Consider the following 13,270-nt stretch of genomic DNA (forward strand, 5'->3'; position numbering starts at 1 on the left):
CTTTTTAGAGAGGTTATGTTTTCGTTTATTGTCATTGCCACTGAAAGTGAGGCAATGACTTATTGTATAATCAGCTAATTTCATGTAATTATGTGTTTGTAAAACTTCGTTAAGTAATATGTTACTTTTTTCAGGGAATAGGTTCTGCTAGCAACATTCTTACCATAAATACCAGGACAAACTCACTATGATAAGAGCATCCAAAAGGATTAATTTAAACTAGTGATGGGCGGATCCAAGAAAATGTCGATACCGGATCCGGATCCAGATACACACTGTCATAAGGGCGGGTAAAAAAACCTAATTAACAGAACGCCAATTTAAATCATAATGTTTAAAATTAAATTGGTAATGTTTAAAGGTTAATATATCTTGAGTAATCTCCAGTTGAGCCCATAATCCCTCATTTTTTGGGGACACTAACAATTTTCAAAATCATAAAATGCACTAAGTTTGCACCACCACCAAAAGGGTCAAAGCTTCAAAGCTTTATTTTTCCAATAGACATTACAAATGCATGTGGAATGGTCAATGAAGGTATTATGTTGGGAAACATTTGTCAAGGAAGAGTACAATAGATGTAGAGTACAAGGTCAAATCAAAATATACAAAGATAATATAAAATACATGCAGATGAGGATAACTATAAGAGAAAAAAAAAGTACAATCATTACTCAATATTTAATGGTTTAGGAAATTCTAAAAAATCGTTAAGTTTGTAGAACGGATTCTTAACTAGCCACATATGAATTTTAGCTTTAAAAACTTTGTAAGGAAGTGATAGCAATTTGTTGGGCAATTTATTTAGACATTTTAGGCCCAGAATTTTATGACTTTTCTTTGTTTTGCTCAGTCTAACATGGGGTATATCAAATTGATGTCTGTTTCTAGTTTGAAAATCATGAAAATCACTCCTTATGGCATGTGAGTCCATTTCCTTAAAACTAGTTAACATGATATTAAATATATATAAATTAATAACAGTTAAAATATTAAATTCAATAAAAATGGGGCGACAATGTTCCTCAGGATCAACCCTAGCCATTATGCGCAGGACCTTTTTTTGTAATATTAAGACATCGGAGACATGAGAACTATTACCCCAAAAAATGATACCATAGTTCAAGGCAGACTGAAATAAAGCAAAGTAAACTGATCTTAAATAACTAATAGGAACTAAATCATTAAGCTTACGAAAAAGGCAAATCATTCTACTTAACCTAGTACAGAGTTGCGTTATATGATCAGACCAAGTCAGTTGTTTGTCAATATGGACACCTAGAAACTTTACCACATTGGACAGTTCAGCTTCAAGTGGGCCTATATCATGTAGAGGTCTAAGGCAAAATATGACTGATTGTGTTTTGTCTTTATTCAAAAGAAAACTATTAGCTGAAAACCACTCAGCAGCAGTATTGACTGTGTTTCTGACAGTTGACTTAAGATGCAAAAGGTCACTGTGACAAGATAGCAAGGTAGTATCATCCGCATAGAGATAGGAATTGCAACTAAGATTCATAGGCAGATCATTTATAGCAATTAAAAACAGAAGGGGGCCCAAGACAGAGCCTTGAGGTACCCCACAGTTGCTGAGGGCGATGGAGGACCATTCACCATCAGCGTATACCGCCTGTCTACGATTTGCTAAATAAGACCACAAAAGATTTAGAGCACTGTTTCTGATTCCATAAAACTCCAACTTATGCAGCAAGATCTCATGGTCAACACAATCAAAGGCCTTGCTAAGATCAATGAAGGTGGCCCAGGCAAAATCTTTATTTTCAAAAGCCCTGTGAATGTCCTGAACCATGGCATCAATTGCATCCACAGTGGACTGTCCAACTCTAAAGCCAAATTGTTGTTTGTTAAAGAGAGAATTATTTTCAAAAAAGCTGTTAATCTGATTGTGAATAATATGTTCTAGAACCTTGGACAGAACAGGTACTAGACTAATAGGCCGATAGTTTCCTGGGCAGTTTTTATCCCCTTTTTTGAAAATAGGACAAATTTTGGAAATTTTGAGACAATCAGGAAAGAATCCCCCCTGTAGACAGGCGTTTACACAGTAAGTCAATGGTGAAATTATTACATCAACAATTTCTTTAATGAACCAGTTGGAGATATCATAGATATCTTTGGATTTGGTATTTTTCATTTTAGTTATGACTGACATAACCTCACTACAAGTGACCAAAGAAAAGTGAAACTCTGAATTGTTGAAAGGAACTTTTTGTAAGAAATGATCATAAGTATTTGCAGGTTTCTTAATACTGTTTCTAATACTGTTAACAGAGTTAATAAAAAAACTATTTAGTTTATTTGGATGAAATGGAAGCTTATTACCGCTTCCGAGAGATTGGGAATTTTCTTTTACAATTGCCCAGGCTGATTTACATTTGTTGCTGGAGTTTTCAATGAATAGGGCATTATAATTGAGCTTGGCCTCCTTTACTGCCCGTTTGTAGTTCTTAACTAGGGTCTTATACTCTAACTTACAAAGATTGTCACTACTTACACAGGTCAGATCATAGGCATGTCTTACCTGCTGCCTGAGCCTGTCAAGATCAGGAGTGTACCAGGCACGTGACCGTTTCCCTTTTGGGTTTGGTTTTGAGCGAGACTTGCACACAGGAAAACACTCGGGTATCTGTGTATATTTTACTATATAGTTCAATCTTGAGTATGCTACTGTATATCGTGGTTTTTGCATGCAGCATCCAATTTATGTATGCCTGGATCACCTCTTGTTAATCTCTTCCTTAAATTCGTTCCAGGTCCACAGTACTGATAGCCGGGTATGTGAAGTTCTACAAGTAAAATACCCTGTGACTGTGTACAAGAAGTCTAAACTGTGTTCTAACTTAGAAAAATATTAGATGGGGGAGTCTTGACTTTTTATTCGCCCTGTATATACAGAGATAATCTTCTTGTACACAGACACAGGGTATTTTATAGTGATGGACAAGACCCAAAACTTTGAGATTTTTTTATCACGAAGCATCGGACGGGATTTAAATACTAACGGGATATTTTCGAGACTAGATTATAGGCCGTTAGCTTACCATCCAGGTACAAAACTAAAAACTAGAGGTGTGCAGATATCAGGAAAATCGGGTCGGATTCGGTTCGGAAAGATACATGACATTGCCATATATGTTATTTACATCAAGAGACAAACACTGAGACATCACCTTGCCATATATGTTATTTGCATCAAGAGACAAACACTGAGTCATGGCCTTGCCATATAAGTTATTTGCATCAAAAGACAAAACCTTAGTCATGGCCTTGCCATATAAGTTATTTGCATCAAGAGACAAACACTGAGTCATGGCCTTGCCACATAAGTTATTTGCATCAAGAGACGAACCCTGAGACATGGCCTTGCCATATAAGTTATTTGCATCAAGAGACAAACACTGAGTCATGGCCTTGCCATATAAGTTATTTGCATCAAAAGACAAAACCTTAGTCATGGCCTTGCCATATAAGTTATTTGCATCAAGAGACAAACACTGAGTCATGGCCTTGCCACATAAGTTATTTGCATCAAGAGACGAACCCTGAGACATCACCTTGCCATATATGTTATTTGCATCAAGAGGCAAACACTGAGTCATGGCCTTGGGCCATATAAGTTATTTGCATCAAAAGACAAAACCTTAGTCATGGCCTTACCATATAAGTTATTTGCACCAAGAGACAAACACTGACTCATGGCCTTGCCACATAAGTTATTTGCACCAAGAGACGAACCCTGAGACATGGCCTTGCCATATAAGTTATTTGCATCCTAAAACAATCACTGAGACATGGCCTTGCCATAAAAGTTATTTGCATCATGAGACAAACACTGAGTCATGGCCTTGCCATATAAGTTATTTGCATCAAAAGACAAAACCTGAGTCATGGCCTTGCCATATAAGTTATTTGCATCAAGAGACAAACACTGAGTCATGGCCTTGCCATTAGCATCAGTACTGATGGCTAAGGAGAGTTCAACATCGACCCCCTCAAGTACTGCAACGCTCATAGTGTAGGAAGACCCTTGTGCGATAGGAATTTCCACAAAGTGCTCGCCATTCCTGCTCTTCCTTGCTCGTCACAAGTACATTTCCAACACAACATACTAGAGCTGAAAGCGCTCAGTCGTCCAAGTGTTTTCTTCTGTACTTTACTTCTCGGTGTTTAAACTAAATGGCTTTGTATTTTAGAAAACAAAGTCTCCAGTTCTGAGTTTCATAGCAGCAATCTTTACTGAATTTGACAGCAAGCAATTGGTATTTTATTGAAGAATATAATACAAAAAACTTTACACATGACTAGTATTTCAGGGTTCAGTTTATGTAGTGAACAATGAAAAACTCAAAAATCAATTATAAAACAAGCATAGTTTAATACAAATAACAAACTGAATAAATAAGTATGTACAAATAATTATACTCTAATAGAAGTTTCAACAATATTAATACAAAAATAAAGATTCATGAAATATAAAAAGGATTAAAAAATTACAACAATAAAGACATCTTGATTTGAAACAGAATTTGTAACAGTAATCATTATTTAAGGATTTTTTAAAAGTCTTTTGTGAAAATGATTTTTTTTAGTTGCTAAAACGCAAATAAACGAGATCGAGTGAAAATGCCAGTTACCGAACAGTTGGCAGACTATTCAGTCCTGATCAGCGACGATGTTTGGCAATGGAAGTAGATTAGATGAAAGGCCAAGTCAGTTGCGCTCTCAAAGTCGAGTACCATTTCTCTCAGTCTCAACATCTTGTCCATACAATCTCTGAAGACTTTAGTGTTTTTCTTCTGTTTGTATTTGATTCTGCTTGTAAATTTGTCTATGAGATAATGTAACCACCTAAAACATGTCAAACATTGAATTAGCTTTTGCTTTTATTGTAGGAATCAGAACTTCAGCAAACGCAGTTTGAAGACAAATTCAATATCATTGTCTAGAAATAGAATCGCCAACGAGGGGTACATAAGGTTAAGTAAATGTTCCTACCTTCATTTGATTATCTTATCTAGAAAAGCTTGGCCTCAGTGTAAACACATTCAAGAATGTGTCACTGGTCCCTTTAAAAGTACGGGTTTTTTCAAAAGAGGTTTGTGGCCTCCTTTTATTGCATATCCACAGAAGCCTGTGCGTGGAATGTATCCAGCAAAGCAAGGAGTGGACCGGTATTGTACAAGGATGAACTGTATTGATAAAAGTTGTGGCAGTGACCAGGATCCGAACCCACAACATCGCTGCCTTGGGCTTGAAGTCCGTGGCTTTACCGACTCACCAATTTGTCAGGGTAGATGTCCCATGTTCTGGTGGTGTCAATTTTTGAACAGCAGCCGAGATTCATTCTATGGCTAATGACAACTTCTAGAAGGAAACTAGGTTTTCTAGTCCAATGATTAAGTTGTAGCCAGATTTAGAATAAAATGAACATATTTGAATTAATAAAATACACTGATGTAGTTTGTAAATTATCAATTTCTTTAAGAAGCACCAACTTTTTAACCAAGCCAAGCTGAATGAACAGCTTAAAATAGGCTGAATACAAAACTGGCATCAGCTGATCCATATAGATGGTATGTACCTAAAGTCAAGCTTTTACCTGATGTTTGTTTTCGGCTTATGAGACCTCCAGTTCTGTTTGAGATCAGCCCTCATCTCTCGGTAGATTTCAAACTGATAATCGCCTGTAGCAGTGAACAGTTCCGGGTCTTGCTCCAGGTCCAAGTACAGAACGTCTTCTCTAAATGAGATCCTGGATAGTGTGTAGTCGATGATTGTCACCTGTAACAGTCATACTATGATTGGAGTTGGTAGAACTGATTTTCAAACAAAGGTGGTGAGTGAAATAAAATACTACAAGCTATTAGCCAGAGTGAAAAAAAACATAAAAAACAGGATTGTTGCTGTATTAGACATGCAGCTCCGACTTATAACCAATTCCTCATATTCAGCGGGTGGGGATTAGTCATCATCAAGACTAATCAAATCCTACTTGTTGCTTGTCAGAAATAACTCTGGGTACACTTGGGATGGTTAAAATCTAGAGCGCTCAAAAGCTAGTGAGTGATGTGTTAAGTTTCCGGCAGAGTCAACTTTATCCAGAGCTTTAATAGCAACTATCCAAGAGCTGCGAGTACACTGGACTTTTTGGGATCTGTGTACAACAAAGCTGTTAGCTTATAAATTGTTCTGTGTAACCGTAGACCAATAGACAAATATAGACCGTCAGCTGTGCTGCGGTTAGCATAAGTTCTGGCGTCCACCGCTAGGTTTGCCGTGCAGTTACGGCGCACACTGCTGCAGCGTCTGCTGGTCGCATACGGCTCCTGCGCTCCTCGCCTGCACGGTGTGCGCCGTAACTACACAGAACTCCTAGCGGTGGGCGTCGGAACCTTTCTTTGACAGTCTATATTCATTCTATTTGTCTATGGTGTAACTGAGCCATTAGCGTCACCTTATGATTGCTATTCAAGTGTTTACCAAGTATTCAGTGTATAGCTAGTCGTGTAAAATTATCTACTGTATAAATAATTTTGATACCGATACCGTACTTGGGATTCCTGTAAAAAAGTAATGAAATAAATCATGAGAAGATCAGGGCTATTTTTGCAAAGACTTTAACATCAAACAGTTTTCTAAATTTTTTACTCTGTCAGACTTAAGTCAGTACTTAGTGTATGTGTTAGTTTAATCTATATAAATAAAATTAGAGTTTTGTCTGTACATTGCTCAGAATTATATATTTTTAGGCTATTTTTACGTTTTATTTAAAGAAGCAGAAACAAGTCTTATCTCTATTTCTGTCTGTCTGTCTGTCTGTAACACTCAAGATGGCATTTTACGCAATCTTCTCCATGAAAACGAGAGTATCTATCAAGATCCAAGTCATTTTAATGTATACACTGGATTGGCGAAAGTGTCTTTAGCCATTAAAATATGGCCTCACTACTTTGTAAACAAAATTACGGACGTTCAAAAATGCAGTTTTGTGTGATTTTTTCTAATTTTCGTTAAATTTTTATCACATAATCATCTATGAAATAACAAACAGCTGTTCGGATCAAGAATATTTTTTTCTAGCTGTCCCTGATATGTTTACAAATTTTGTTTACAAATACCGTAACCATTTCCGATCACGTTGGAAAGCAAATCTTAACCAAGTGAAATTAAAAAGTTTTTCTTACATAACGGATTTAATTAATCGCAAGTGTAATATTGTAGTGTAACCGTAAATGAAATTAAATAACTAGGCATCATCCAGGTCAGGAAACAGAAATTCTTTGTGTATAAAATTGTTCTTGAGTTTTGATAATCAGAAAAAAGACCTTGAATCAGTGTTGTATAGTGATCGTCGCCAATAGCTTACAAACAAGGTTTCCACTCATTGACCGCACTTCAATAGCGATTGTGTAGTGTTAAGTAAAAAAAATCACAACTGCAGTGGGTGATTGTAACAGAGGTCTACGGATGATGCTAAACTCGCTTTTCCAATGTGTCACTTTCTGTTTCTACTCACCGTGTGATGCAATCACTGGACCATACAGCCAATAGGCCCATAGCCCATCTCTTGGGTACGTACGCCTACCTATTTATTCATAACAACCTTTTCGACGACGATCCTTGATACCGGTACTTTTCCATAGAATACATGGCCTACTTAATAAATAAAATTAAAAATGCCCAAAAACTATCATTGTGTGACTTTTGTCAGATTCAACTGACTACTATAAGATCCCCGTGCGTAAAACGGGCACACAGCTAGTATCATCTAAACAGACTCTTCAGTAATGTACCATAGTTTCAAAAGTGGGACACTCGAATCTTTGCCCATTCAGCACATAAGAGACATATTTTTCCGATGTTGGCTGCACCAACACATTGCCAATGTGCAAGTCCCGATGCTCAAAATCAGCTGCAGTCTCGGCAACAGCTAGTGAGAAGGTAGTCTGGAAAGAAAAAAAACAAAGGCTAATTTTTTTCACTTTACAACCCTCACATTTGCTCCACATTGGCTTCAAACTTCCAAGTTTAACATGTATCAAGCTAAGAAAGAGGTAGATTTATTAAGAGCATTGATAGTGGGATAGCACTGGGATCTCAACCCACAACATTTCTACCATGATCTGAAATGTGAATGACAGTACATATTTTGCCTACTTTTAATCAATTATGGATTTCCATGAACTGTATGGGGCTCATATCAAGCGGATAGCGCTGGATTCACAACGATATGGTAGGCATTCGGTTAAATATCGAGCTTGTCTTCTACCGGATGACAGACATCGACTTTTTAGTATCGGCTCTGGCTCACCAGCTGTCTCATGGTAGAAGTAAACTATTGCCTTGGTGCCTTCTGCTGCAGCTGCTCCTAACTCCTATGTCTGTCGTCTTAATGTGGCCTTGTCGACGGAAGGCCATAATTTAATTCACAATATTACAGTGAGAGTGAATGCAAATAAATAAGTACAATATAATATCTGAACCTGGGATAAAATTTGCCAATGAAAATGATTATTATACCAATTACAGTAAGGCTGATAACCAGCATGATGAATATAAAAACCTAAATTACGGAGGAATTTTAAAATTCATATTCCAGTAACTTACGCAATTAACGCCAGATAAATTACCGCCCCCCTTGCTTTTAAAAGAGTTTAGATGTCCTTTGCATATTTCCTCCATAATAATGCACCATGCACCATGAAACTGATCAAAAGGAACAAAGTTGGAATAAATTAAATAACCTAATTAAATATATTAGTTTACGCAACGATTGTGTTAAGTTAGTCTTTACGAAGGCTCGTGCCTTAAAAACTTCTACGAGTGTCGTAAAGCCTATTAACGCGAGTTGCGTACACTACTTTACCTACGACCGTTTTTTAATTACTAACAATCTGGTTTTTTATTACTAACAATCACTTCTCATAACTGTTTAGAGAGGTTATGTTTTCGTTTATTGTCATTGCCACTGAAAGTGAGGCAACGACTTATTGTATAATCAGCTGATTTCATGTAATTATGTGTTTGTAAAACTTCGTTAAGTAATATGTTACTTTTTTCAGGGAATAGGTTCTGCTAGCAACATTCTTACCATAAATATCAGGTACAATTAGGAAATATTGCATATTTATTTGGGCAACTAAATAAGTTTCCAATTTCATGATGGTTGGCCACTGGATCGTTAAAATTAGCACTAATAATAATATAGCAGGTAAGGTAATATAAACCTTACCTGGCTACTGTCTCCGATCCTCGGTATAGTTTTAAGAAACTACAGCTGTTTCATGCCTTACATTGGCACATCATCAGGTTTGGTGAACGCCAGCTTTTCTATAAAATATCCCTCGGAGATGAGAACGTTATGGTTTTACGAAAAACATGTAGCCAGGTAATATAAACCTTATTAGTGCTAATTTTAACGATCCAGTGGCCAACCATCATGAAATTGGAAACTTGTCAAGTTAAACTGGCCTACGCATACAAGAACGCCAAGCTTAAACTGTTCAACACCATAGAGAACATAAATTTCAATAAAAAATGTCTAGAATTCGGTATTGTACCTAAATATGTATCCATAAAAATTTCTAACCGTCCAATAGCAGCCAGAAAGGCCAAACAAACTGCTGAGAAATCTTGGATTAAAAATGAAATAAAAACATTATATGCAAAAAAGAACATGTTAAATAAGCTACTGTTAAGAAAACATCTCGAACTTATGAGTTGCCTTCACCCTTCACAACAGAACAATGTTTTTTCTCAATTAAACACAATGGTTCAAAAGAAAGTTCAAAATAAAAAACAAACCCAAACCAAAAAGTTTGATGCCTTACTGAAATCCCAAAATAAAATAGAAGAAATAGTTCACAACCACAAATTTCATCCCCGACTGATAAATACAACTAACATAGCATTTACAGAGCAGGAGATTTTGTTACTAAATAAAGGACTAAATTTCAATTTCCCTAATGATAGAAAAAATAGTCTTGTGTCCGAATTACTGAATGCTGAGACAGCCGTTAAATGCCTGAAACCCAGCCTTGCAAGAGATACCACCAGAGCAATGGTATCGAACAAAATACAGAAAACATTAAGAAATCCCACCCCTAGAATTAAATACATTTCGAAATATAAGTCGTTGAAGTCAATAGCCACTAGCATCCGATGCAAGTTACAACAAAACAAAGCCGTTATCACGAAAGCAGATAAGGGGAACTGTACCGTCATCCTCAACAAGTCAGAATATGTAAACAAAGTAAGAGACTTTATTGAAACTAACTCTATTGTTACTTTAACCAAGGACCCCACACCTGTTTTCTCGAAAGAGATAAATAAATTAATATCATCATGTAAGAACCTTTTAACTGTTGAAGAAATCAGGCACCTGAAAGTCACTAACCCTAGTGCCCCAGTCCTTAGAGGTTTACCCAAAATACACAAGGACAACATACCTATAAGACCATTGGTAAATTTCACCCCCTCACCTACCTATAAAATCGCCAAAAAGTTAGACAGTATTATCAGAAGAGAGATTATTTTAGAAAATAGCCATAGCATAAAAAACACAGTAGACTTAGTAAACCAGATACCTAACATAGAAATGAAAGACTCATATATACTTGCATCTTTTGATATTGTTAGTTTGTTCACGAACGTTCCTATAAATGAAACAATAACTTTACTCAGAAAAAACTTAGACAAGCACTCTACCTTAGCTACAGAAGCAAAGAATGAACTGATAAATTTAGTGCGCTGTGTCCTAAAACAGAGCAACTTCACATTTGAGGACGAATATTATAAACAAAATGAAGGGTTAACAATGGGGTCGCCGTTATCAAGTATTCTCTCAGAATTATTTCTGAACAACTTAGAAAATCAACACTTTTGATCAGACTCGAACCGCCAACGCAGCAAAATAGTTTTTTACAGACGATACGTGGACGACACGCTTGTATTGTTCAACGGTAACAATAGACAAATCAACGTACTCAAAACATATCTCAACAGTGTACATAAAAACATGAAATTTACTCTTGAAACGGAAGTATCTAAATCTATTAATTTCCTGGATCTCACTATAACAAGAAAAGACAGTAGCTTAGAATTCAATATCTACAGGAAGCCGACTACAACTGACCAAACTATCCATTCATCATCACACCACCCCTATAGCCACAAATTATCCGCCTATAATAGTTTTGTCCATCGTCTACTTACCATACCACTCAGCCCAACCAACTACAATAACGAAGTTAAGATACTAAAGCATATTGCAGTGTCAAACGGATACAGTAGCAACCTCATAGACAAATTGATCAGAAAACACCGTAACCGAACTGAAGTAACCTCCAATGAAAATAATAAAAAATACGTTAGCGCTGAATTCGGTATAATTCTAAATGATACTTTACGAAAAGAACTGGAAAAAAATGATACAGCAATATCGTTCAAGACTACAAACAAGCTGTCGTCATTGGTCAGAGCCAAGAGCAAGTTTCACACAGATAACAACAACAAAACCGGAATCCATAGATTAAAATGTGACAACTGTCCCAGCTTTTACATAGGACAAACTGCCAGATCTTTCACAACCCGATTTAAAGAACACCTACCAAAAAAGAACTCTAAATCAGCTTTTTCCAACCACCTAACAGCCACGAACTATAACTATACAGACATTCATAATAATCTAGATATTATACATTTTTGCAATAAAGGACGCCATATGGACACAATAGAAGAATACGAAATATATAAGGCATCATAAGAACAACCACATCATATTTTGAACGAAAAGCAGTCCTTTGAGTCTAACATAATTTACAACACGGCCATTCTGATATCTGATTGTCAAACCAAAGAAAGAAAAGATAAGGATAGAACAGGGGTAGGGGTCAACGCTGCCGACACGTGACAGTCGCGACTTATCCATCACCGGCGCCGCATCACGTTTCGCAGTAGTTTCTCAATTATTAGTGTTTAAATGTTTCGTGCGTGTTTTCGTGAGTGTAAATGTCTACATGTTTTTCGTAAAACGATAACGATCTCATCTCCGAGGGATATTTTATAGAAAAGAAGGGATATTGGTAAGCGTTCACCAAACCTGATGATGTGCAAATGTAAGGCATGAAACAGCTGTAGTTTCTTAAAACTATACAGAGGATCGGAGACAGTAGCCAGGTAATATAAACCTTATTAGTGCAACTAAATAATATAGTGAAACAGTCAATTTACAGTTAGATTTCAGCATCGAATATGTGGTCCACAACGAGTTGGGTGAAAAAGTGGTTAAGAGGTTTTCAAAATAAACCAGAAGCACATTTTCATTTATCAATTTAACCTTATTTTGTTTCGTCCATTTAATGAATTGCTGGTATGTAATTTCATACCTTTGTTTCGATTTTGGTGGCAAATGATTTGCACAAGCAGTTTGTGCTCTCATTTCCATCTCGTCAACTTCACTTTCACTAACTGACATTTTTAAATCAGTTTAATCTATCTTCCTTTAACTTCCACCAACTTAGGTTAAGAATACGCGAGTATCAACAGGAACAAGTCGGATCAACAATAAAATTGTCAACTGATCAGCTGATCAATTGCACCAATCAACAATTTAATTGGCCTGAACAGCTGATAACTTGAATTTCGAATCATTACAATTTTACTTCTCCTCTCTCAATCCTTGAACCTCATTGGTCCATTACCCATGTTGTTATGAGTAAAACTATGCTGTTATGAAAGTAAACAATGCTGTTATGAGATACTTTTCAATTCTAATAACTGTACTGAAACGGCTACTTTAATAAACGGTCGTAGGTAATAGTATATTACGTTACTAGTCCTGAAAATAAGTGTTTGCCGGACAAGTGTGGTCGTTCCTGTGCGAGACGAAGTCAAGTACGGGATTACCATACGAGTCCGGTAAAACATTTTGGACGAGTGACGTACGATAGTTTACGCCATACTACTAAATCTGTACAAATCCTTATATATTACCACCAAGTAAAGGACTAAAAATCACTAGTCATAACCTCTAAGAGAGGTTATGTCTTTGTTTATAACTACCGGTATTCATTGCATATTGCCACCCAAGTACAGTATAATCAGATGATTGGTGTCCGGTAAAACTCATTACAGTACAGTAGTACGCAATGAAACCCCATTTGATTAAGCTGGCGGCAAACAGCTGTTTTCTGGACTAAATCCTTGCGTGGGAAGTTCGTCAAAATAGTGTAGTACGGCGTAAGAATAT

General features: G+C 36.5%; 1 protein-coding gene across 2 annotated transcripts in view; it reads right to left on the reverse strand.

The window, feature by feature from the left end:
• The window catches only part of LOC128990457 (uncharacterized), a 40,425-nt gene that overhangs the window by 999 nt on the left and 26,156 nt on the right, over positions 1 to 13,270 (reverse strand). The window contains exons 11-13 of one of the 2 annotated variants that reach the window (XM_054412823.1): positions 7,815 to 7,967; positions 5,621 to 5,802; positions 4,656 to 4,869 (exon numbers count right to left, since the gene is read on the reverse strand). In XM_054412823.1, coding sequence (XP_054268798.1) covers positions 4,671 to 4,869; positions 5,621 to 5,802; positions 7,815 to 7,967 — 534 coding nt within the window. In that variant the 3' untranslated portion in view covers positions 4,656 to 4,670. Of the gene's footprint in view, positions 1 to 4,503; positions 4,870 to 5,620; positions 5,803 to 7,814; positions 7,968 to 13,270 lie in introns of those variants that run through there. The other variant, XM_054412822.1, reaches the window with a different exon arrangement.

This window comes from Macrosteles quadrilineatus, unplaced genomic scaffold (genome assembly GCF_028750875.1).
Source record: "Macrosteles quadrilineatus isolate MER2022 unplaced genomic scaffold, UCM_ALF_1.0 Scaffold_3__2_contigs__length_128488019, whole genome shotgun sequence".
In the NCBI taxonomy this organism is placed as follows: domain Eukaryota; kingdom Metazoa; phylum Arthropoda; class Insecta; order Hemiptera; family Cicadellidae; genus Macrosteles; species Macrosteles quadrilineatus.